General features: G+C 32.7%; 2 protein-coding genes across 2 annotated transcripts; both read left to right on the forward strand.

Moving 5' to 3' along the window:
• Positions 1-5,423: 5,423 nt before the first annotated feature.
• On the forward strand, positions 5,424-7,100 carry LOC123223450 (receptor like protein 27-like). The gene has a single exon (XM_044646614.1). The coding sequence runs from the start codon at positions 5,424-5,426 to the stop codon at positions 7,098-7,100; it is 1,677 nt and encodes a 558-aa protein (XP_044502549.1).
• Positions 7,101-16,626: 9,526 nt separating this feature from the next.
• Positions 16,627-19,608, forward strand: LOC123223451 (receptor-like protein 6). The gene has a single exon (XM_044646615.1). It carries the CDS (start codon positions 16,627-16,629, stop codon positions 19,606-19,608), a length of 2,982 nt encoding a protein of 993 aa, XP_044502550.1.
• The last annotated feature ends 7,945 nt before the right edge of the window (positions 19,609-27,553 follow it).

The following is a 27,553-nucleotide window of genomic DNA, read 5'->3' on the forward strand; positions in this document are numbered from 1 at the left end:
TGAAGAAGTTGTATCTCAATCAAGTCAACATTTCTTCCTCAATACCACATATCTTGGTGAATTTATCTTCGTTGACTGAATTATCCCTTGAAGAGTGTTGGAGAACCTGCAGAATCTGGAAACAAATGACTGGACCAAAAGATTTAACATTTTCGGAAGAAGAAAAAAGGATGTAAAGCAGACTTGCAAGTTATTTTCCAGGAAATAACAGAGAGCCTGTTTTCATTTCCAAAATAAAGTCATTTATACATCAAGGTACAAGTTCACATGCCAAGAAGTAAGGCAAACCATACTTGTATCAGAAAAAGTTCCATAAAATATGGATCATCATCCATTTTTAAACAAAACATAAACTAACAAAATAATTATGCTGACTTGGATTATATTAAAAGACACAAGTAACCTCAAGTCACTAACACTCCTCCTTTGAGGTTTTTTTTGACAACTCCAAGTCTCATTCTTAAGAACTCAAATTGAGGTTTAGCAACTGCCTTTGTCATGATGTCAGCCAACTGATCTGTAGAGCTGCAGTGCACTAAACTGATTTCTCCCATCTTCTCTGCTTCACGGATGGCATGAAACTTCACATTGATGTGTTTAGTTCTTCCATGATGAACAGGATTTTTAGTGATGGCAATTGCAGCCTTGTTATCTACAAAAATGGTCACACTTTCAGGTTCAACTTGATTTAAATCAGATAGGAGTTTTCGCAGCCATATGGCTTGGTTTGCTGCACTTGCAGCAGCAACATATTCTGCTTCAGCAGAAGATTGTGCAACCACCTCTTGTTTCCTTGAGTTCCAACTGAACACTGCACTACCAAGAGAGAAACAATACCCTGATGTGCTTTTAAAATCATCTAAGCTGCCTGCCCAATCACTATCTGAGTAACCAATTAATTTGCCACTATTTTGTTTTGAAAACCATAACCCATACTCCATAGTTCCTTTTATGTACCTGAGTATTCTTTTAGCAGCACACAAATGATTTTTGCTTGGTGATTGCATGAACCTGGACAGCAGAGAAGTTGGAAACATGATGTCAGGTCTACTTGAAGATAAATACAACAGACTACCAATAAGGCTTCTGTATTGAAAAGCTTCTACTTTTTCTTCAACATCATTCCTCCTAAGCTTGCAGTTCATAACCAAAGGAGTAGATACTGATTTGCAATTTTCCATTTGAAACTTTTTCAGTAAATCCATAGCATATTTCTTTTGAGAGATGAATATGCCACTGGAAGTTTGATCTATTTCCAAACCAAGAAAATATTTCATTTCCCCCAAATCTGACATATCAAACTCTTTTTGCATATTTTGTTTAAATTCAGCAATAGACTTTGCATCTCCTCCTGTCACCAAAAGGTCATCAACATACAAGGAAACAACAAGAGTTGAATCATTTTTACCCTTTTTTACATAAAGGGTGCACTCATTTTGGTTGCAAGAGAAGTTTTGATTCAGCAAGTAAGAGTGAATCCTGCTGTACCATGCCTTTGGTGCCTGTTTTAAGCCATAGAGAGCCTTATGAAGTTTATACACTTTCTCTTCTTCTCCTGGAACCTTGAAGCCTTCAGGTTGTTCTACATAAATGTCTTCTTCTAGTATGCCATTTAAAAAAGCAGACTTGATGTCAAGATGGTACACTTTCCAGCTTGATTTTGCAGCCAAAGCAAATAAAAATCTGATTGTGTCATATCTAGCTACTGGAGCAAATGTATCTGTAAAGTCTATCCCATGTTGCTGCAAGTAACCTTTAACTACTAATCTAGCTTTGAGTTTATTTACAGAACCATCAGGATTGAATTTGGTTCTATAAATCCACTTGACACCTATAATCTTTTGATCTTCAGGTCTTTCAACCAAGCTCCATGTAGAATTTTTATTAATCATATCAACTTCATTCTCCATGGCTTTGTTCCACCCTTCATAATTTGTAGCTTCCTCATAGGACTTTGGTTCAACATGAGCAACATTACACCTATTATAGATGTCTTCAAGTGATCTAATTTTAGTTGCAGGGACAGCCTCTTCATCACTGGAATGAGAGTAATTTTCTGGCAAAACATTGATTCTGTGATCAAGATTTGAACCAAGGTTGCCTTCTTTTTTCTCCTCCCAATTCCAGCTTCTTTGTTCATCAACCTTGACATTTCTACTAATAATTATCTTCTTGGTCTTGGGGTTATAAATTCTGTACCCTTTTGATACACTGCTGTAGCCTACAAATATTCCACATTCTGACCTCTCATCCAACTTGGTTCTTCTCTCATTAGGCACATAGACATAACACAAACTCCCAAACACTTTCAAATGATCTACTGAAGGCTTAAAGCCATGCCAAGCTTCATAAGGAGTCCCATAACTCAAGGCTTTGGTAGGCAGCAAATTAAGCAAATATACTGCTGTATTGGCTGCCTCAGCCCAGAAAACTTTGGGCAAATTTTTTTCAAACATTAAACATCTGGACATCTCCATTATAGACCTATTTTTCCTTTCACTAACTCCATTTTGCTGTGGAGTATATGGTGTGGTCAGTTGGTGTATAATCCCTTCAGCATTACAGAATGCAGCAAACTCCTTTGAAGTGTATTCAGATCCATTATCTGATCTGATCACTTTAAGCTTACAGCCTGATTGCTTCTCTGTTTCAGCTTTAAATTTTTTGAATATGTCTAACACTTCTGACTTTTGCTTGAGGAAGTAAATCCAGCAAAGTCTAGAGTAGTCATCTATAAAAAGCAAGAAGAATCTGCTTCCATTCAAGGATGAGACACTCATGGGGCCACACAAATCAGTATGAACCAGCTGAAGTTTATCACTTGCTCTTGATTTGCTGATAGGAAATGAAAGTTTGGTCTGTTTTCCTAGTTGGCACACCTTGCACACTGTATCATGATCACTTATAGCAGGCAAATTCATCACTAAACTCTTAGAATGCATTTGCTTCATTGTTGAATAATTAAAGTGACCAAGCCTTTTATGCCACAAATTGGAACTTAGTTCAACATGTTGATATGCATTGACACAAGTTTGTTTCCAATCTATGGCAAAATTCTTGTCTTTCATGTCAACAGTAATTAATTCACAGCCTAATAGATCAAAAATAATGCAAGACTTGTTTTCAAAATGCAAAGTATAGCCATTTTCCAACATTTGTCCCACACTTAACAAATTATGATTAATTTCAGGAACTAAAAGAACATCTTTAATGACTTTAGTACCTGATGGGGTTTCTATGCATACAACTCCTTTTCCCTTGACATCCAAAAGTTCACCATTGCCAATTTTCACCTTGGAGAGGTAAGTTTCATCCATGTTTCTGAGAAGTTCAGCTTCATATGTCATGTGATTGGAGCAACCACTATCTATCAACCAAGTGGTATGCATTCTGTCAGTTGCAAGACAAGTAGCAACAAATAAATTTTCACTTGGTTCTTCTTGTTTCTCAGCTTGTTGAGCATGCTGAGCTTGCTGAACTTGGTGAGTTGGATTTCCTCCTTTGTTCTTGCATACTTTATCTACATGGCCTAACTGGTTACAGATTCTACACCTCACATTGGGTCTGAACCAACAAAGATTTTGTGAATGGCCTTTCTTTTTGCAGTATGGACATGGAGGATATCTCCACTTCTTCTCACTATTTCTCTGTCCTTCACTTCCTTGTTTCCACATAATTTTTCTTGCCTAAGCTACTGCCAGGTTTCTTCTCATTAAGCTTCACATTAAAAGCTCCTTCAGTTGCATCTTCATGCCTCAATGCTCTCCTTTGATCTTGAGCTTTTAAAGCATTTACTACTTCTGAAAGAGTCAATTCTGAAAAGTCTTTTGAATCCTCTAATGAGGATATCTTTGCCTCATACCTTTCAGGAATGCTCACAAGGATTTTCTCTACTATCCTCATGTCTGATAATTTCTCACCCATCAGTCTAATCTGATTCACTACCTTCATGATTCGGTCAGTGTATTCAGTAATGGTTTCTGCTTCCTTCATCTTTAAGACTTCAAATTCTCTCCTTAAGTTTAGAGTAAACATTTGCCTTGATCTTTCATTGCCCTGGGAATCTTCTTTAAGTCTGTCCCAAGCTTCTTTAGCAGTCTCACAAGCTACAATCTTGCTGAAAACAACATCAGTTACTCCTTGATGGATGATGGATAGGGCTCTTGGACCTTTAGTAACTTCTTCTTCATGTATCCTTATTTGATTCAAAGTAGGATTGGGCCCTAATGGAGGTGGTGTTTTCTCCTCCTCTACATACTGCCAGAGACCTACACCCCTTAAGTAAGCTTTCATTTTAACTGCCCAAATGTGATAATTTTCACCATTATAAACAGGAGGTGATAAGGAAGATGAGGAAGAAGCCATTTACTTGACTGAAGAAAGCCTTGTTTATTTTTGCTGATGAGTTTTTTTTGATTTGAAATGACACAACTCCTCTAAGATCATATAAGCTCTGATACCATGTTGGAGAACCTGCAGAATCTGGAAACAAATGACTGGACGAAAAGATTTAACATTTTCGGAAGAAGAAAAAAGGATGTAAAGCAGACTTGCAAGTTATTTTCCAGGAAATAACAGAGAGCCTGTTTTCATTTCCAAAATAAAGTCATTTATACATCAAGGTACAAGTTCACATGCCAAGAAGTAAGGCAAACCATACTTGTATCAGAAAAAGTTCCATAAAATATGGATCATCATCCATTTTTAAACAAAACATAAACTAACAAAATAATTATGCTGACTTGGATTATATTAAAAGACACAAGTAACCTCAAGTCACTAACAAAGAGTGCGAATTGCAAGGTGACTTTCCTGCGAAGATCTTTCAGTTACCCAATCTTCAGTATCTTTGTGTTTGGTACAATCCAGATCTAACTGGATATTTGCCAGAATTTGATTCAAGCAGTCCGCTTCAACAATTGAGACTTGGGTACACGAGCTTCACTGGTGAGATTCCAAATTCAATAGGGAATCTTAGATCCTTATCTCACTTGGATATTCATAATTGCGAATTTTCAGGAACAATTCCCTCTTCATTCAGTAATCTTACCAAGATCACTTTTCTTTACTTGTCTCGAAATAAATTTTCGTGTGAGTTGCCTCCTGTATTGAGAAATCTTACTTCTTTAGAAAAACTCAGCGTATCCGATAACAATTTTTCAACGCAGAATTCTCTTTCACTGTCTTGGATCAGTAAGCTTAGCAAATTAACTTATTTAGGCATTTCAAAAATCAATCTAGTGGGGGATATTCCATCTTGGCTCATGAACCTAACCCAACTTCATTTTTTATATATGGGGAACAACCAATTAACTGGTCCGATCCCAGATTGGCTCATGAACCACAACCAATTATTAGATCTGTTTCTGCAATCTAATCAATTAACTGGTCATGTCCCTTCTCATATTAGAAACCTGACCAAAATGAAAAGACTTGGACTATCATCGAATCAATTGGAAGGTTCGATTCCTGCGTCCATCATTGAACTTGAGAATCTCGAATTCCTTGACCTTAAGTGGAATAACCTGAGTGGCACCGTGGATTTACACATGTTTCTCCATAAACTCAAATTTTTAGAACTATTAGCTCTCTCGTCAAATTCTTTATCCCTGATTACCAAAACCAACTTCCATCCTGAAGTTCAACAACTGTGGTTTTTAGGATTGGCTTCATGCAACCTCAACGAGTTCCCGAATTTCCTACACAACCTAGATCAATTGGAGATTCTAGACCTTTCATCTAACAAGATAGCTAGCCAAATACCTCAATGGTTCTTGAACCGAAGTGTACATAGTTTGCTATACTTGAACCTTTCCCACAATCTTTTGACTGGCTTTCGGAATCATTTCGAGTTTCTCCCATGGACTCGTCTAGACATTTTAGACCTTGGGTATAATAAATTCCAAAGACCATTGCAAGTTCCACCACCATCAACCCGAGTCTATCTGGTTTCACACAATAATCTGGTTGGCGAAATTCCACCTCTCATGTGCAATTTGAGTCAACTGGAAGGTCTTGATTTGTCTAATAATAACTTCAGTGGCAGGCTTCCACAATGTATGGGCAATCTCAGCTATAGCCTTTTAGCGTTGAATTTGCGAAATAACAAGTTTTGTGGAAGTATTCCTTCAATATTTGTGAGTGGCACACATCTGAAGTGGATTGATTTAAGCCATAATGAACTACAAGGGAGAATTCCTAGATCATTAGCTAATTGTAGAAAGCTGGAATTTCTTGATCTTGGAAATAACCAAATTAGTGATGTTTTCCCCTCTTGGTTGGGAACACTTCCAGAGTTAAAGGTTCTCATTTTGCAAGCCAATCGGTTTTGGGGTGTAATAAAAGATCCTAAAACAAATTTTGCCTCTCCAAAGTTGCGCATCATCGATCTTTCTGGTAATAGATTTACAGGTAATCTCCCATCAAAATACTTTCAATCTTGGAATGCCATGAAAGTTGAAAATGCAAGTGGGCTAACATATATGGAGGAAGAAATAATCGACGTTTCAGCTGGTATTGGTGAGGGAATTCGTCTATTCTATTCTCTGTATGCTAACTCGGTAGAGATAAATACCAAAGGCTTTGAGCTGATATATGAGAAGATCTCAAATATGCTCACAGCCATTATTTTCTCAAACAACCGATTTGAAGGAGAGATTCCAGAATCTATTGCTGACTTACGGGGGCTTCATTTTCTCCGTCTTTCAAATAATTCTCTCTCAGGTCCCATCCCCTCATCCATGGGCAAATTAGTGGCTCTAGAATCTCTAGACCTCTCTAATAACAGACTCTTGGGACAGATTCCTCCGGAACTAGCACAGATCACTTTCCTTGCATTCTTCAATGTTTCAAATAATCATCTTATCGGCCCCATACCACAAGGGAAACAATTTGCCACGTTTGAGAATGATTCGTATAATGGGAACCCAGGATTATGCGGAAAGCCTTTATCAAAACAATGTGAATCTTTTCAATCTTCACAGAAACAAGACTCAGACTCGCATCAGTCTCTGTTTGAAATATATCTGGAAATAATTTTGATTGGGTATGCGAGTGGGCTAATTGTTGGAGTGGTCCTTGGAAATACCTTTGCTAAATGAAGACATGAAAGGATGTAATCTTTGAGTGGAAATAGAATAAAGATAATGTAATCAGCTTTGTTTTCTTAATAAATGTAGCCAAGATGTTTTTTTTTCCTTCCCTTTTTATGAGTTTTCTTTATATTTTATGTGTTGAACATTGACCAAGGGGTTGATAGTTATGAAGAAATGCAACTAGCTAGTATCACTGTTTAAATTGATCTATTATTTGTGTCAACTGTAAAAATATCCCATTGATTTAAGAATTTTAAGGGAGTTGCCAAAGTCAATGGATGTTCTTCGATCCTTATAAACAAGCGGGCATCTATAACTGCCATTTCTTTTTGTCTATTTCCATTTTCGCTGGCCTGGGTGATCATACCGAGCTCCAGTTTTTACTCATTTCTTCGCTACGACTTGGCAATCTACAAATTATTTTTTATAATAAAACAATGTATGTGTATTTTTAAGTATGTAATTAGATAATCAAATAAGATATTATTATATAATTAAATAATTTTAAATTAAAAATAAAATAATATTTAATCAAATATGGACACATTATATGGAATTTTAGATACCTATTTAAGTGTTCAAAACTAGACACACATAACATTATACTTTTTTTTTTTACTATCTCCTTTCTCTTAGCACACCAAACTCACTTTTTTTGGTCCTGTCCCAAGTCAATAACTCAATATGGTTGTTGAGATTTTGTCCATCTCTAAATAGCCTAACAAAGCTCACCGGTTTGCACATAAATAAATTAAGAGCAATATTATGTGTGTGTGTGTGTGTATATATATATATATATATATATATATTTATAGATAATATAGATATATAAATAATGTATTATCATGCAATTGAGTGTTATTTTATTTTTAGTTTAAAATTATCTAATTACATGATAACATATAATTTATATATTTAAATTGTATATAAAAAACATATACAGATAATTTTATTGATAAATTAATTAAGTGGTGTAATCCCACTTTAACCCATGAAGTTTAATCTTTTATCAAATCATTTGCAAGGTTCACTACTAAAATAGTTTTCAATGTCTTTTACTTTATTAAAATATTTTGACCGGCAGAGTGAAAATGGAAACAGTTATGCTAAATAAATTGTAAGTGTTATATTACTCATCTAAAAAGTTATCAGTGGCCACAAAAAACAACATGTTTAGAATTTTGCTTCTCTTAAGTTAGAATCAAACAGTCCTAGAGAATTTCCTTTTTTTTTTTTAATGCCTGATGAATTCTACCACCTTGTCCTTTCCTCCAATAATATATTTGTTCAAGTATGCATTGGAACACATCCTTTACCTTTCTAACAACATCTATCAGTAGGAAAGATCCCAAGTCGACCAATTTTACAAAATTAGAGTTCCTTAATATTGGAGATAGCTCAAAAACTGATATTTTTCCCTCTTGGCAGCGAACTCAGAATGAAGGCATCTGAAACAAATTTTTAATTTACCTCTTTAAAAGTGGCTTTACTGGTGAGCTTATGTCAAAATGCTTTCAGTATTGGTAAGCCATGAGAGTCGTCAATACAAGATCTATCATCAGATAAATTTACTAACAATGACTAACAAAGGCCCGGAAATAAGCTAGTTATCAAAAGATCTCAAATTTTCTTATAGGCATTCTTCTCTCAAATACAGATTTCACATGAGAGATTCCTATATCCATTACAAATCTCAAAGGGCTTGAAGGTAATGTCACCCTTAATTTTATTTCAGTACCCATACCACAAGGAACAGAATTTGATACATTTCGAAAAGGCTCGTTTGATGGATACTCAGAATTGTGTGGAAAATATGTATCAAGAAAGAGTAACTCTGAAGCGGAAGTCCGGCAGGAAGAAGATCAAGGCTCCAGCTTTCCATATGCTTTTGATTGGGAAATAATTTTGAAAGGACATGCGGGTGTGTGACCATAATTTACTCCAAGAAACCATAGATGATTTTCGATGATTTTTCAGAGGCAACTGAAAAGAATAAAGAGAAACAGATGACATACCAAGTGAATGCATTGCAGGTAGTTTTTAATCTAAAGAGTTACTGATGATCCAAGTCTAGATAGGTTGGGCAAGGACCTAAAAAGGGGAAAATATTCGCATTTGGAAACAATCTTAGTGTTTTATGTGAACAAACCAATGGTTCATATGAGAACATTATGCTATGTATAGAAAATAGGAATCCCAACTTTAAAGATGTAACAGTACCACATGAATTATAGAAATGAAAAATCACTTACCATCATATTAATTAATCTAGTAATGTTACTTCAGAAAACTACTTCATATTATATTCAATTCTCCAGAAATCATTAATTTCTTATCTTCAATAGTGTTTACTGATTAAGTAAGTCAAGAATTTGATTTGAAAATGTCATTTGAAAATATTTGAACATATATTCTCTTATATATAGAATCTCATTTTTTACAACGCAAACTACCCCTTGGAGGCAGTTTTACATTAGCAGTTACATTGTAGGAAACAAGGAAGATCCACATAACATTGTAATATTTTTTATTCTCTCGGATCTCTACCTACACCAAACTCATGTGTTTGGACCTCTTCCACGTCAATATGATTAGTGAGATTTTGTGGATCTTCAAATGGTTTAACAAAGCTTACCAATTTACACATGAATAAATCAATTAACGGGTGCAACCCCACTTTAACCCATGGAGTTTAAGACAATTACTGGATCTTTTATCCAATCATATGCAAGGTTTAATTACTCAAAATTTTTCAGTATCTTTTAGTTGATGAAATAATTTAAACGGCAGTGGAGCTGGAAACAGTTTTGCTAAAGCTGAATAAATCTTAAGTGTTATATTACTCATCTACTAAGTTATCAGTGGCCACAAAAAACAATATGTTTAGAATTTTGCTTCTCTAGTGGTACAATCACACAATCTAAGAGGATTTCCATTTTTTTGCCTGATGAATTTTAGCACCTTGACCTTTCGCCCAATTATATTTGTTCAAGTATGCGTTGGATGACATCCTTTACCTTTCTGACAAGATCTATTGGTAGGAAAGATTCCAAGTTGACCAATTTTACAAAATTTAAGTCAATATTGGAGATAGCTCAAAAACTGATATTTTTCCTCTTGGCAGCGACTCTTCCAGAATGAAAGCATCTGAAACAATTTTTCAACTGACCTCTTTTAAACTGGCTTTACTGGTGAGCTTATTTCAACATACCTCTACTATTGGAAAGCCATGAAAGTTGTCAATACAAGATTCATCAACAGCTATACTTACTAACAATGACTAACAAAGGCCTGGAAATAAGATATCAAAACATCTCAAATTTGCTTAGAGGAAAACTTTGATTTATATGAACTAACCAATGGTTTGTATAAGAAACATATGCTATCTATAGAAAGTAGGAATCCTAACAAATGTAACAATATTATAGAAATGAAAAATCACTTATCATTTTATTAATTAATCTAGTGGTGTTACTTAAGAATAGCACATTATATTATGTTCAGTTTTTCAGAAATCATTAATATCTCATCTTGAATGGTTAAGATTGTTGTATATGCATGTTTAATATAAATATTTACCCAATTACATTTATCCCACTCTCTGTATACAAAATATTTTTTGCTCCTTCTATAAATAATAATTCAGTTTTCCGTTTGACTATCCAATCAAATTCAAGATCACCACATCTGTATTGTAAATATGTGGTTACAAATAATCCAATCAAAGTAATAGGAATTAGACCTAAGATGATTCCAAATAGAAAAACTTCAATAATTTCAATTTAATTTATTTGAAAGGGGAAAAAGAGAGACAATATCTATCCCTAAATATAAATCCATATTGGCTAGGAATCTCAATGACCAATAGACCAATAATTGATAAATAACACGACACAGTAAAGAACTAATTAATATTCCAATATCTTCTTGCCATTTCCCCCCACACCTCCTCTTTTTTTTTTTTCTTTAAAGAGGAGAGGTGCCCTGAAATAAATAATTGTTCCACCAGAACCTTCTCTTCTACTAGAGATTGGCCATTGCTACACGATCTAAACCGTTCATAACTTTCTATTCACTATTATCTTTCTTTTCTTACCATTAATAAATCAAACGACTACAAAAGAATCTGCTCTTAGGACTCATTAAATCCTCTAAAGTGATTGTTCTTATGTATCATGTAAAGTCTTTGAAATGCAACTGGAAAATAATTCTCTTTCCAAAAAAGATCAATACACCAAGCACTGCACCTAGATTTATTGGATTTGTTGCTAAAATATCAGTATTAAACCCGAAACTCCCGGCGAATCTCCAATGAAACGAGGAAACAAAAGAATTGGTTCCATTTTGATCCATAATTCATCAGTTAACAGAGTGGGCAGCAATGTAAATCAAAGTGTTAATGACTCCATCTGAGTTAGAGTTTTCAATATATATCTATTGTGTTTTACTTTTACATTAGCAGTTACAGTGTTGGAAAAAAGGCAGATGAATGCACAAAAATCTCCATGTCAGAGTTTGTCAAACAGCTGTGAGGTCTAGCTATATATGATTCAATCAAGTTGAATTAGAAGTTTCCTTATTCTAAAAGGAACACATTAAACAACGAAAAATAATACACAAATATAATTATAATTAAGAATTAAAATTAGATTAAAAAAAAGCAATATCTTTTTTGACTAAAAAATTAGATGAAAGATCAGAAAAAATCGATTTTAAAGTTGGAAAAAAAATTTGTGTTAAAGGCAAAGGGGAGACATAAACGACGTTGTGCTTTTTATTATTTAGTAAGGAGGACAAAAGTCTACTGCCCGTGTTTGTTACGTCTTGCCACTCACAATCAAAAGCAAAAGAAGATTAATAACGTTTAATAGCAATGAATGAAAAGGGGAGACATCAAGGCCACCATTATGCACATACCAGAAAGAAGGTAAAGTGCAATTCACTTGTCTCAACGTATCTTACACTTCATAATTATAAATGTTTGTTTGATTTGAATAATCTTTTATATATTATTAAGTATAAATAATTATTATATTTGATTAGATATAATAAAAGAATACTAAAATATTTTTTCATTTAAATATTCTTAAATATAATTATTATAATTTTTATGATATTTATTATATTAATTGAAAATCAAGATATTTTTATTTTAAAAAACTAATAAATAAGAACAAAATAAAAAAAAAATCTAAATAAAAAAAGATGGATTATCAAAACTTAGTAATCTATCTTTTTCATCAATTGATGTAGTATTAGTTGGCATCATACTGAATAGTCAAAGATGACTTGACTCATGCATGAAAGTGAGATTTGTAATAACTCAAACATCAAAGCCACCATCATGCACACACCAGAAAGGAGGTGTGGTGCAATTCACTTGTTTCAACGTATCTTACACTCTATAAGACTTTGAATTTTTATCTTTTTTATGATGACTTGACTCATGCATGAAAATGAGATTTGTAATAACTCAAACATCAAGGCCACCATCATGCACATACCAGAAAGGAGGTGTGGTGCAATTCACTTGTTTCACCATATCTGACACTCAATAAGACTTTGAATCTTCATCTTTTTGATAATTACTTAACTCATGCATGAAAATGAGATTTGTAATAACTTAAACATCAAGGCCACCATCATACACATACTAGAAAGAATGTGTGGTGCAATTCACTTGTTTCAACGTATCTTACACTCAATAAGACTTTGAATATTCAACTCTTTGATATTTAACCTTCCTAAGTTTCTTTTAGGTTACCGTTAATAAGGAAAAAATATTAACAACTATAAACGCGTGTTTGATTTATAAAATCTTTTATAAATTATTAAGCATAAATAATTATTATATTTAATTGGATATAATAAAATAATACTAAAATATTTTTTTATTTAAATATCTTTAGGTATAATTATTATAAATTTATTTTATGTTATTTATTATATTAACTGAAAATGAAAATATTTTATTTTAAAAAATTAATAAGTAAAAATAAAATAATAAAAAAATATAACTAAAAAAGGATTAATTATCCAGACTCACTAATCTGTTTTTACCATCAACTAAACATCACCTAAGAGGAAATGTTTAGACACTTTTTTTGTCTTTTTGTTTAAGGAATTAGAAAAGAGGAGATTTTCCACAACTATAAGGCAAATATATGTTTGTTTCCAGTAAATTTAACGGAAAAAGGTAGAAAAACATAAACGCTTACTAACAAATATTCAAAAGAAAATATTTTTAAAAAGATTAAATATAATAAAATATTATTGAAAGAATTTAATAAAAAAACACACACACAGAGGGTTGGTAGCTGGCATCTTTCTTTTTTTTTTTTGGTTTATTTATAATAATAATTATTGTTTTAATCCTGAATTTTTTAAATTTAGGGAAATTAATTTAAGTTGTCATTTTTAATGGTGGATACAGAAATAATCTTCAACTCTAGGATTATACCATTGCGTTGTAGCTATCTATTTATCTAAATTAAATAATGAAATGTCTTCATTGTGAAGCTTTTAACAAACCCATAAATTAAATCAATTAAATTGTGCAATATTAAGACTCAAACCTTCGAAAAATCAAACTTTATAAAATGGTAGATGACAGTTGGGTTGATTGGCTTAGAATTTTTATGTGTTCGGAACAAATCATCTTGGAGCTGTTGTCTAATATTTAGGATCATTTGTTGTAAATTTAAGAGAATTTTATGGGTTTTTGGGTTTCTTGTTGATTTTGATGGAATTGGTTATTATATTGTTCAATTATACGTGAATGATATTATAATTGAAGATGGTTGAAATGGAATCACAATTTGGGAGAGATTTTTGCATGTTAACTAGTGAAGTTTGGGGTTAAATTTAATTTTCACCATCAGCCTCAGGAAAAAATATCTTATAACTGACAATTGACATAATTTCTAGGGCTGATTCTGGCTAAAATTCACAGACCACGGAGGAACAGTGATATGGGAAAAGGCATTGACGTCTTGCAAGGAATGGTTCATTCAACTATGGACAATTGGACATGAAGTACCTTTCTCACTAGTTTTATGGAAATTGGATGCCTTTTGTCTGGCAAAAGGCATCCAATTTCCATCTGGTTCAATAGCTTCATAGCTAAATCATCTTTGCCATATTGACAAAGTCCACTACGAAGCTCAGACAAAATAACTGAATTTCAAGCATATACTACTAGACTTCAACTGCTGCATCAAAATCGTCATTCTTACCAAAAGTATGTTTGCTTGGATGACAACACCACTCTTGACCATGCTTTTACACAGCTGAAAGGCGCATAATCCTTCATTGGTTTGTATAAAAAGTATTAGCAATGGGTTAATTTATAGAGACCCTTGATGTTTTAGTAGACATAATTAGATCCGTTGGTTTCAGAAATTAATCATTATAATTACCTCCTCCCTCCCGCTTAAATCCCATTATACGCTCATCATATTCCTGACTTATACAGACTAATATTATTTCCAGAAAGCAAAGTGAAAGTAAACACTGCATTAAAATGAATCTAATATCATTAACCTTTAGCGTGATACTGAAATTTAGTTTACATATGAAATTAGAACAAAATATGATGAATTACGTCTCAATTTTAATTTGACAAAAAATTTAGCCTTCTAATAGCTAGTGTATAATGATGACACAACATCCTTTTCGTCGTATTTACAATGCATTTACCCAAAATAGAGAGCAAAATCTTTCACCACATTCCTTTAAATGTTGGTTTAATAGAGATACTACATTGGATAATGAATCAAATATGATATTAATTAGAAGATTGTTTAATTTACTAAATTGAAACCAAAATAAAAGATGTAAACAAAATTTTCTAGGCTTGAGCAACTAATCTGAGATTGTTCTTGGCATGTTGGTGTACTGATATTAAGGTGTAGTTCTGTCTGAAAATCCCTTGCTCCTTCAGTAGCTTTACTGTTGCAATACTCCCTTCTACATTCTACTATCCAAGCTCTTGTTGTTATACTATTTCTAGATCTCAACAAGTCCTAAATCTCAATAAGTCCTAAATAATATAAAAAGAAACATAAATTAATATAATGATGTACAATCATATATAACAAGAAACTAAATGCCCAAATATATGGGATATGTGCTAACCTATTAAACCATATATTTAAAATATACTTTAACATAGCAAACAATAAACTTAGAATATACTCTGGCAACTTAAAATTACAAAATGGATGTTAATTCTTTGTTGAAGATAGACAGACTGACTAGAATATTTGTTTTATGGAATAGTCTGTCTAGGTTGTTTATTTGATCTAGCTGGAGCGCAGTACATTGCTAGTGATGGTGCAAGAAAGTTTGTGTTTGGTGGGAAAACGGAGGGGGAAGTGCAGTGATAAATCGAAGAAATTGAAAAAAAAAAAAAGAAAAATAATATATAATATAATTATAACTAAGATTTAAAAATAGATAAAGAAAATGTTCTGAGTATCTTTTTGCAGTTAAATTTGACTAACAATTAGATCAAAGATAAGAAAATATGGATGTTAAAGTTTGGAAAAAAAAAAAATTGTCGTTAAGGGCAAAGGGGAAAAATTGACATTGTTGTGCTTTTCATTATTTATTAAGGAGGACAAAAGTCCACTGCTCGTGTTTGTTACGTTTTGCCGCTCACATTCAAGGGGAGCTTGACGTCTTTAGCTATATTATGAATGAAGCTAGCCAAATTCCCAGGAAATAGATGATGCGTTTTACTCCAACCTTTCATTCATTCAGCTCCATCTTTGTCTTCAAGCAGCATTTTCCAAAACCAAGCATGCATTTACCGTCAATCCAACTCATTCACTTATATTCAGGGACAAGAAATTCACGGGGTTCTACATCAATGGACCTAGTATCCGCTGGCATCATGCTGCTAACTTGATTCATGCATGAAAATGAATAACTCAACATCAAGGCCACCATCATGTGCATGTCCAGAAAGAAGGTGTGGTGCAATTCACTTGTTTAAACGTATTTTACACTCAGTTAGATTTAGACTTATCAACTCTTTGATATTTAATTAACCCTATTTCCTCAATACAAAATAGAAGGAAAAAAAGAAAAAATAATGAAGTTATAAAGAGATAAAAGAATATGGTAATAGATTAATTTATATTTTTATAGTACAAGGCTTAAATATTGAACGAAGATTGAAGAGAAATTTGCAACTCTTCACTTGATGAACACCTAGTAATGATCAAATGCTATGTTTTTCGCATCTAATTATAAGTTTCTCTAAGCATAAATTGGCATTTAGTCAATTGCTTTCACAAGTGTTTTGCCCCATCTTCTAAGCTACTGGACATGAAGTACACGTTTTCCTGGTAAGTTCTAGTTGAATAGTCATGAGGTGGGGCTCCATTGATTTTTTTGAGGTGAGGCTGATCCATTGCCATCTTATGATGTCATTTACAATCATTTCAGGCTTCCTATAAATGCATCTCAATTCTCCTACCATGCTTCCACACCAAAACACCATCTCCTACCTTTATCTCATTAAGTTATGGGGTTATCTTCACGCATCTTCTCATTTTGGTTGTTGTTGTTTCATCTTAATTCCCTTGTGCAATCTCTTTGCCATGATAATGAGTGTTTTGCCTTGTGGCAGTTCAAGGAAAGCCTTGTTATCAATGAGCAAGCTTCTGTTGACCCTTCTGCTTATCCCAAGGTAAACTCGTGGAAGCTAGAAGGAGAAAATGGTGACTGCTGCTCCTGGGATGGGGTCAAGTGCCATGAGGTTACTGGTGATGTGATTGGGCTTAACCTCACTAGTAGTTACCTCTATGGTTCTATAAACTCCAGCAGTTGTCTTTTTTGCCTTGTCAATCTTGAATGGTTTAGCCTTGCTGATAACGACTTCAATGGCTCAAAAATTCCTTCTGGAATCATCAACTTCTCCAAGCTATCACATCTAGACCTCACTGCTACTAACTTTTCTGGTCAAATACCCTCAGAGATTCTAGAGCTCTCCAAGTTGGAGGATCTATTTCTATGGCAAAATACCCATATGGAACTCCAAAAGCCAAGTCTAAAAAGCCTAATCGAGAAGTTAACCAACCTAAAGACTTTGTATCTTAGTCAGGTCAACATATCTTCTTCCATACCATATATCCTAACGAATCAATCTTCCTTGACTGAATTATCCCTCCGAGAGTGCAGATTGCAAGGTGAATTTCCCACAAAGATATTTCAATTACCCAATCTTCAGTTTCTCAGCGTGCGATACAATCCCGATTTAATTGGATATTTGCCAGAATTTGATGCAAGTAGTCCGCTTCAAGATTTGAGACTTGGGGGCACGAGCTTCACAGGTGAGATTCCAAATTCAATAGGGAAACTTAAATCTTTATCTCTCTTGGATATTCATGATTGCAATTTTTTGGGAACAATTCCGTCTTCACTTGGTAATCTTGCAAAGATCAGTTTTCTTTACTTGTCTCAAAATAAATTTTCGGGCAAGTTACCTCCTTTATTAGGAAATCTTACTTCTTTAGAAGAACTCAGCGTATCTAATAACAATTTTTCAATGCAAAATGCTCTTTCATTGTCTTGGATCAGTAGGCATATTAGACTGACTTATTTAGGCATTTCAAAAATCAACCTAGTGGGCGAGATTCCATCTTGGCTTATGAACCTAACTCAACTTCAGTTTTTACATATGGGTTACAACCAATTAACTGGTCCGATCCCAAATTGGCTCATGAACCATAACAAATTATCAGACCTATTTCTGCAGTCTAATCAATTAACTGGTTGTATCCCTTCTCATACTAGAAACTTGACCAAATTAACAGGACTTGGACTATCATTGAATCAATTGGAAGGTCCGATCCCTGCCTCTATCTCTGAACTCGAGAATCTCCAAGTCCTTGACCTTCAGTGGAATAACCTGAGTGGCATTGTGGATTTACACATGTTTCTCTATAAACTCAATTTTTTAGAAGTTTTAGTTCTCTCATCAAATTCTTTATCCCTGATTACCAAAACCAACATCCATCTTGAAGTTAAGCAATTGTGGTTTTTAGGATTGGCTTCATGCAACCTCAAGGAGTTCCCAAATATCTTACACAACCTAGATAAATTGCAGATTCTAGACCTTTCATCTAACAAGATAGCTGGCCAAATACCTGAATGGTTCTTAAACCAAAGTGTACATAGTTTGCTATGCTTGAACCTTTCCCACAATCTTTTGACTGGGTTTCAGTATCACCCTGATTTTCTCCCATGGACTCGTCTAAGCTGGATAGACCTTAGGTATAATAAATTCCAAGGCCCATTGCAAATTCCACCACCATCCACCACACTCTATTTGGTCTCCCACAATAACCTGAATAGCGAAATTCCACCTCTCATATGCAATTTGAGTCGACTGGGAGTTCTTGATTTGTCTTATAATAAATTCAGTGGCAGACTTCCACAATGTTTGGACAATCTCAACTATACCCTTTCAATGTTGAATTTGCGAAGTAACAAGTTTTGTGGAAGTATTCCTTCAACATTATTGAGTGGGACAAATCTGAAGTGGATTGATTTAAGCCATAATGAACTGCAAAGGAGAATTCCAAGATCATTGGCTAATTGTAGAATGTTGGAATTTCTTGATCTTGGAAATAACCAAATTAGTGATGTGTTCCCCTCTTGGTTGGGAACACTTCCAGAGTTAAAGGTTCTCATTTTACAAGCCAATAGGCTTTGGGGTGTAATAAGAGATCCTGAAACAAATTTTGCCTTTCCAAAGTTGCGCATCATCAATCTCTCTGGTAATAGATTTACAGGTAATCTCCCATCAAAATACTTTCAATCTTGGAATGCCATGAGAGTTGAAAATGCAAGTGGGCTAGCATATATGCAGGAAGAATTCAACATTGAATTGCTCACAGGTTTTGATGAGAGAATTGCGCTATTCCAATTTCCGTATGTTTACTCGGTAGAGATAAATACCAAAGGCATTGAGTTGGTATATGGGAAGATCTCAAATTTGCTCACAGCCATTATATTCTCAAGCAACCGATTTCAAGGAGAGATTCCAGAATCTATTGCTAACTTAAGGGGACTTCATTTTCTCCGTCTTTCAAATAATTATCTCTCAGGTCCCATCCCTTCATCCCTGGGCAAACTAGTGGCTCTAGAATCTCTGGACCTCTCTAATAACAGACTGTCGGGACAGATTCCTCCAGAACTAGCAGAGATCACTTTCCTTGAAATCTTCAATGTTTCAAATAATCATCTCACTGGCCCCATACCACAAGGGAAACAATTTGCCACATTTGAGAATGATTCGTACAATGGGAACCCAGGATTATGCGGAAAACCTTTGTCAAAACAATGTGAATCTTTTCAACCTTCACAGGGACACGATTCAGACTTGCACCAGCCTCTATTTGAAATATATCGGGAAATAATTTTGATTGGGTATGCAAGTGGGCTAATTGTTGGAGTGGTCCTTGGAAATACCTTTGGTAGAAGAAGCCATGGAAGGTTGTAATCTTTGAGAGGAACTGGAAAAAAGATGATCTAATCAGCTATTTTTTCTTAATAAATGTAGCAAAATGCTTTTTTTTTTTTCCCGGTTCCCTTTTTATAAGTTTTCTGTATATTTTATACGTTGAATATTGACCAAGGGCTTGATAGTTATGAAGAAATCCAACCAGCTGGTATCACTGTTTAAGTTAATCTAGTCTTTGCGTTGACTGCAGAAATAGGGAAATTGAATTTTTTTCCCTTTTTTTTTTACTGTATATACATATATACCATTTATTTCAAACCTTAAATAAAAATATCACAACAGTATTTTATTTTTTAAAAATATTCTCATTAATGTAAAAAGATAAAATATCATCTTTTTTTTTTCTCAGCCTTCCAATAAAAAAGAAATCTTTGTAGTATGAAAAAAATTCTTTAACATAAAAAACATATGATTGAACAATAAAACATGTATATTATATGTTTTCTTTATGAATAATTGAAAATCAAATAATATCTACTGAACTCATTTTTATAACTTTATGTGAAATTTAATTTTGTTGTGATTTTATGTTATTATATTGTTTAATGTTATTATTTTATATTGTTTTTATTATTTAAAGTTATTATAATATTGTTTAATATTATATTAATAATTATAAAATACAAAAATTTAAATCCAACAAATTTTTAAATAAAGAATAGGTTGGCGAGCAAATCTCTTGGCGTTAACGCGAACCTCGGCGGCAATGCTAAGGGGTTGGCAGATTTATTTTACTTTTTGGTTTCTTCCATGCAGTCGCCAACTCCCCATTGGATTTATTTTGTCTTTTGCTTTCTTTCATGGGGTGGAGTCCCCTCTGCGTAGAAGAAAATAAAGAAAAAAATGAAGTCATTTGTAATATTTTATTTTATTTTTTCTTTGTCTACAATTTAATACAAACATTTTTTAATTCATTTTTCAATCAAACTTGTATGGGCCATTATATAAAAGAAAATAGAAAAAAAATAATTCAAGGGTGTTGCCGCCAAAGGGGTTGGCATTAACGTCAACTTATTTTTCATCTAAAAATTTTTCAAATTTGAATTTTTATATTTTATAACCGTTAATACAATATTATAACAACTTTAAACAATAAAAATAATATGAAATAACAACATTAAACAATCTAACATGAAATCATAACAAAATTAGATTTCACATAAACTCATGAATATGAATCTATTATACATTATTTGATTTTCAATTATTCATAAAGAAAACACATAACATACTGACTTGAATATGAATGATTTTATTGTGAAATTTTACCACAAATGTTAATTCTCTAAATAAATTTAACAAATTTCATCCCTCCCTCATTGGAAGGCTGAGAAAAAAAGAAAGATAGTATTCTCTCTTTTTGCATAAATTATATCAATAGGAGTATTTTAGAAAAATAAAATACTATTATGATATTTTTGTTTAAAATTTGTGATGAATGGTATATATGTATACATGATTAAAAAAAAAAAAGTAAAATTTTCAATTTCCCGCAGAAATATCCATTTAATTTAAGAATATTTAAAGACTTGCCAAAGTCAATTGGCTGTTAACGATCCTTACAGAAAAGCGGGCGTTAGTAACTGCAATTTCTCGTGTCTATTTCAATTTTCCCTGGCCTGGGTAATCACCCAGCTCCAGTTTTTACTCATTTCTTTAAGCAACTTTTCAATCCATAAATTATTTTTTATAATAAAAGAATGTATATTTATTTTTTAGAACTTAATTAAGTAATTAAATAAAATATTATCATATAATTAAATAATTTTAAATTAAAAATAGAATAACATTAAATCAGGTGTTAACATATTATTTGAATACCGATTTAAATGCTTAAAACTATATTTATATAACATTACTCTATTTTTTATTGTCTCCGATCTCTAACTATACCAAACCCGCTTATTTCATCCTCTCAGAAGTCAATAACTAAATATGGTTGGTGAGGTTTTGTCTCCCACTTTAGCCCATCAGGTTTAATCTTTTATCTAATCATTTGCAAGGTTCATTACTTAAAAATTCTTCAATATCTTTTACTTGATGGAAATAATTTGACGGGCGGCAGAGTGGAGCTGGAAACAGTTTTACTAAAACTCAATAAATTATAAAGTGTTATATTACTCACCTCCTAAGTTATCAGTGGCCACAAAAAACAATATGTTTAGAATTTTGCTTCTCTAGATTTACAATCACGCAATCTCAGAGAATTTTCATTTTTTGCCTGACTAGGATGAATTCCAGCACACCTTGATCTTCCCTCCAATAATATATTTGTTCAAGTATGCATTGGATGGCATCCTTCGCCTTTCTAACAAGATCTACTGGAAGGAAAGATTCCAAGTTGACCAATTTTACAAAATTAGAGTTCCTTAATTTTGGAGATAGCTCAAAAACTGATATTTTCCCCTCTTTGCCGGGACACTTCCAGAATGAAGACATCTGAAACAAATTTTTCTTTGACATCTGTAAAAGTGGCTTTACTGGTGAGCTTATGTCAAAATATTTTCAGTATTGGAAAGCCATGAGAGTAGTCAATACAAGATCTATAATCAGATAAATTTACTAACAATGACTAACAAAGGCCCAGAAATGAGCCAGTTATCAAAGATCTCAAATTTTCTTATAGGCATTCTTCTCTCAAATACAGATTTCACATGAGAGATTCCTATATACATTACAAATCTCAAAGGGCTTGAAGGTAATGTCTCCCTTAATTTTATCTCAGTACCCATACCACAAGGAACAGAATTTGATACATTTCATTAAGGCTCGTTTGATGGATACTCAGAATTGTGTGGAAAATATGTATCAACAAAAGAGTTAACTCTGAAGCGGATGTCCGGCAGGAAGAAGATCAAGGCTCCAGCTTTCCATTTGCTTTTGATTGGGAAACAATTTTGAAAGGACATGCGATTGTGTGACCATAATTTACCCCAAGAAACCATAAATGATTTTCGATGATTTATCAGAGGCAACTGAAAAGAATAAAGAGAAACAGAGGACATACCAAGTGAATGCATTGCAGGTAGTTTTTTATTTAAAGAGTTACTGATGATCCAAGTCTAGATAGAGTTGGGCAGGGACCTAACAAGGGGAAAATATTCGCATTTGGAAACAATCTTAGTGTTTTATGTGAACTAACGAATGGTTCATGTAAGAAAATTATGCTATGTATAGAAAAATAGGAATCCCAACTTTAAAAATGTAACAGTACCACATGAATTATGGAAATGAAAAATCACTTACCATCATGTTAATTAATCTAGTGGTGTTACTTTAGAAAACCACATCATATTATATTCAATTCTCCAAAAATCATTAATTTTTTATTTTCAATGGTATTCACTGAATCAAGTAAGTTAAGAATTTAATTTTGAAATATCGTTAAAAGAGATTTCAATCTATATTCTTTTATACATAAAATCTCATTTTTTACAACTCAAACTATCCCTTAAAGGCAGTTTTACATTAGCAGTTACATTGTAGGGAACAAGGAAGATGAGTGCACAAAAATCTGTGTCAGAGTTTGTTAAAGAGCTGTAAGGTCTAGCAGTACATGATTCAATCAAGTTGAATTAGAAGTTTCCTTCTTCTAAAAGGGAACCGATTAAACAATGAATTTCCTGCAAAATTTTAATCTCTTGAAGGAACAAGCCACAGGGAAACCATACAACCATTCCCATCAAAACTTTAAAACAATGAAAAAACCCCAGATTTCAGGATCATTCACTTGAAGCTAAGAGAGCAGTTATGGATACATAGCACTAATTTAGAACCCTGGCTGGCTGTAATTTCCTTGTTTGCTAACCCTGGGCCCTTTCTGTTTACCTTTTATCTTTTTGTTTGTTTGTCTCTTTGGGTATTTTTATTTTATTTTACATTTTTCAAGTTATCAAGATTTATGAGTTTCTGTTTAGATAAATAGATTTTCACAGCAAGCAAAAAGTTGAAACGGTAAATTTAGGCCTTCTATTTATATTGACCTGTTAGCAAGTGGCAGCCAGCCAGAAAGTATACAAGAAAAAAGTACAAATGATAGTCTTTCAAATATTTCTCTCTCAGGTCCCATCCCCTCATCCATGGGCAAATTAGTGGCTCTAGAATCTCCGGACCTCGCTAATAACATACCCTCGGGACAGATTCCTCCAGAACTAGCACAAATCACTTTCCTTGCATTTTTTAATGTTTCAAATAATCATCTCACTGGCCCCACACCACAAGGGAAGCAATTTACTACGTTTGAGAATGATTCGTATAATGGGAACCCAGGAATATGCGGAAAGCCTTTATCAAAACAATGTGAACCTTTTCAACCTTCACAGAAACAAGATTCAGACTCGAAGCAGTCTCTGCTTGAATGATATCAGGAAATAATTTTGGTTGGGTATGTGAGTGGGCTAATTATTGGAGTGTTCCTTGGAAATACCTTTGCAAAAGGAAGACATGGAGGTTGTAATCTTTGAGAGGAACTGGAATAAAGATGATGTAAACAACTTTGTTTTCTTAATAAATGTAGCCAAAATGCGTTTTTCTTCCTTCCCTTTTTAGAAGTTATCTTTATATTTTATTTGTTGAATATCGACGAAGGGCTCCATAATTCTGAAGAAATGCAACTAGCTAGTATCACTGTTTGAATTGATCTATTATTTACGTTAATTGCAAAATATCCCTTTGTTTTAAGAAATTTTAGGGAGTTGCCAAAGTCAATGGACGTTTTTGGATCCTTAGAAAGGACTGGGCATCTATAACTGCAATTTCTCATGTCTATTTCCATTTTCCTTCGCCTGATAATCATTGCCTGCTCCATTTTCCGCTCATTACTTGCAATCCACAAATTATTTTATAGTGAAACTATATGTATACATATTTGAGTACCCAATTATGTATCATGATATGATTAAATTATTTTAAATTAAAGATAAAATAATATTTAATCAAATTATGATACATTATCTAAATATATATTTAAATACTTAAAACTAGATACGCATAATATTATTTTATTTTTTATTGTCTCTATCTCTAGCTACACCAAACTCATGCGTTTGGACCTCTTCCACGTCAATATGATTAGTGAGATTTTGTGGATCTGAAAATGGTTTAACAAAGCTTGCCAATTTACACATGAATAAATCAATTAACGGGTGCAATCCACTTTAACCCATGGAGTTTAAGACAATTACTGGATCTTTTATCAATCATATGCAAGGTTTAATTACTCAAAATTTTTCAATATCTTTTAGTTGATTGAAATAATTTAAACGGCAGTTGAGCTGGAAACAGTTCTGCTAAAACTGAATAAATCATAAGGGTTATATCACTCATCTACTAAGTTATCAGTGGCCACAAAAAACAATATGTTCAGAATTTTGCTTCTCCAAAGTTACAATCAAACAGTCCTAGAGAAATTTCCTTTTTTTTTTTGCCTGATGAATTCTACCACCTTGACCTTTCCTCCAATAATATATTTGTTCAAGGATGCATTGGATGACATCCTTTACCTTTCTGACAAGATCTATTGGTAGGAAAGATTCCAAGTTGACCAATTCAGCAAAATTTAAGTTACTTAATATTAGAGATAGCTCAAAAAGTGATATTTTTCCTCTTGGCAACGACTCTTCCAGAATGAAGGCATCAGAAACAATTTTTCAACTGACCTCTTTTAAACTGGCTTTACTGGTGAGCTTATTTCAACATACCTCTACTATTGGAAAGCCATGAGAGTTGTCGATACAAGATTCATCAACAGCTATACTTACTAACAACGACTAACAAAGGCTGGAAATAAGATATCAAAAGATCTCAAATTTGCTTATATCAAAACATTGATTTATATCAACTAACCAATGGTTTATATAAGAAACATAATGCTATATATAGAAAGTAGGAATCCTAACAAATGTAACAATACCACATGAATTATATAAATGAAAAATCACTTATCATTTTATTAATTAATCTAGTGGTGTTACTTAAGAATACCACATTGTATTATGTTTAGTTCTTCAGAAATCATTAATCTCTCATCTTGAATGGTCAAGATTGTTGTATATGCATGTTTAGTATAAATATTTACCTAATTACATTTATCCCTTTCTCTGTATAGTCTGTATAAAGAGTATTTTTTGCTCCTTCCATAAATAATAATTCAATTTTCCATTTGACTATCCAATCGAATTCAAGATCACCACATCTGTATTATAAATATGTGGTTACAAATAATCCAATCAAAGTAATAGGAATTAGACCTAAGATGATTCCAAACAGAAAAACATCAATAATTTCAATTTAATTTATTTGAAAGGGGAAAAAGAGAGACAATATCTATCCCTAAAGATAAATCCATATTGGTTAGGAATCTCAATGACCAATAATTGGTAATTAACACGACACAGTAAGAAACTAATTAATATTCCAACATTTTCTTGCAATTTCATCCCACACTTCCTCTTTTTTTTTCTTTAAAGAGAAGAGACGCTCTGAAATAAATAATTGTTCCAACGGAACCTTCTCCTCTACTAGAGATTGACCATTGCTACACGATCCAAACCATTCATTACTTTCAATTAATTATTATCCTTATTTTCTTACTATTAATAAATCAAACGACCACAAAAGAATCAGCTCCTAGGATTCATTAAATCCTCTAAAGTAATTGTTCTTATGTATCATGTAAAGTCTTTGAAATGCAACAGGAAAATAATTCTCTTTCCAAAAAAGATCAATACACCAAGCACTGCACCTAGATTTATTGGATTTGTTGCTAAAATATCAGTATTAAACCCGAAACTCCCGGCGAATCTCCAGTGAAACGAGGAAACAAAAGAATTGGTTCCATTTTGATCCATAATTCATCAGTTAACAGAGTGGGCAGCAATGTAAATCAAAGTGTTAATGACTCCATCTGAGTTAGAGTTTTCAATATATATCTATTGTGTTTTACTTTTCTTTTACATTAGCAGTTACAGTGTTGGAAACAAGGCAGCTAAATGCACAAAAATCTCCATGTCAGAGTTTGTCAAACAGCTGTGAGGTCTAGCTATATATGATTCAATCAAGTTGAATTAGAAGTTTCCTTATTCTAAAAGGAACACATTAAACAACGAAAAATAATATACAAATATAATTATAATTAAGAATTAAAATTAGATTAAAAAAAGGAATATCTTTTTTGACTAAAAAATAATATACAAAAAATCGATTTTAAAGTTGGAAAAAAAATTTGTGTTAAAGGCAAAGGGGAGACATAAACTACGTTGTGCTTTTTATTATTTAGTAAGGAGGACAAAAGTCTACTGCCCGTGTTTGTTTCGTCTTGCCACTCACAATCAAAAGCGATAGAAGATTAATAACGTTTAATAGCAATGAATAAAAAGGGAGACATCAAGGCCACCATCATGCACATATCAGAAAGAAGGTGAAGTGTAATTCACTTGTTTCGACGTATTTTACACTTAATAACTATAAATGTTTGTTTGATTTGAATAATCTTTTATATATTATTAAGTATAAATAATTATTATGTTTAATTAGATATAATAAAATAATACCAAAATATTTTTTTATTTAAATATTCTTAAGTATAATTATTATAATTTTTATGTTATTTATTATATTAATTGAAAATCAAGATATTTTTATTTTAAAAAATTAATAAATAAGAACAAAATAATAAAAAAAATCTAAATAAAAAAAGATGGATTATCAAAACTTAGAAATCTATCTTTTTCATCAATTGATGTAGTATTAGTTGGTATCATGCTGAATAGTCAAAGATGACTTGACTCATGCATGAAAGTGAGATTTGTAATAACTCAACATCAAGGCCACCATCATGCACGTACCAAAAAGAAGGTGTAATGCAATTCACTTGTTTCAATGTATTTTATACTTAATAAGAGTTTGAATATTCAACTCTTTGATA

Source organism: Mangifera indica, chromosome 8 (genome assembly GCF_011075055.1).
Source record: "Mangifera indica cultivar Alphonso chromosome 8, CATAS_Mindica_2.1, whole genome shotgun sequence".
NCBI classification, from domain to species: domain Eukaryota; kingdom Viridiplantae; phylum Streptophyta; class Magnoliopsida; order Sapindales; family Anacardiaceae; genus Mangifera; species Mangifera indica.

Coding starts and splice junctions, on each gene's coding strand:
- LOC123223451 (XM_044646615.1), top strand. CDS start 16,627: ATGGGGTTATCTTCACGCATCTTCTCATTTTGGTTGTTGTTGTTTCAT.
- LOC123223450 (XM_044646614.1), top strand. CDS start 5,424: ATGAAAAGACTTGGACTATCATCGAATCAATTGGAAGGTTCGATTCCT.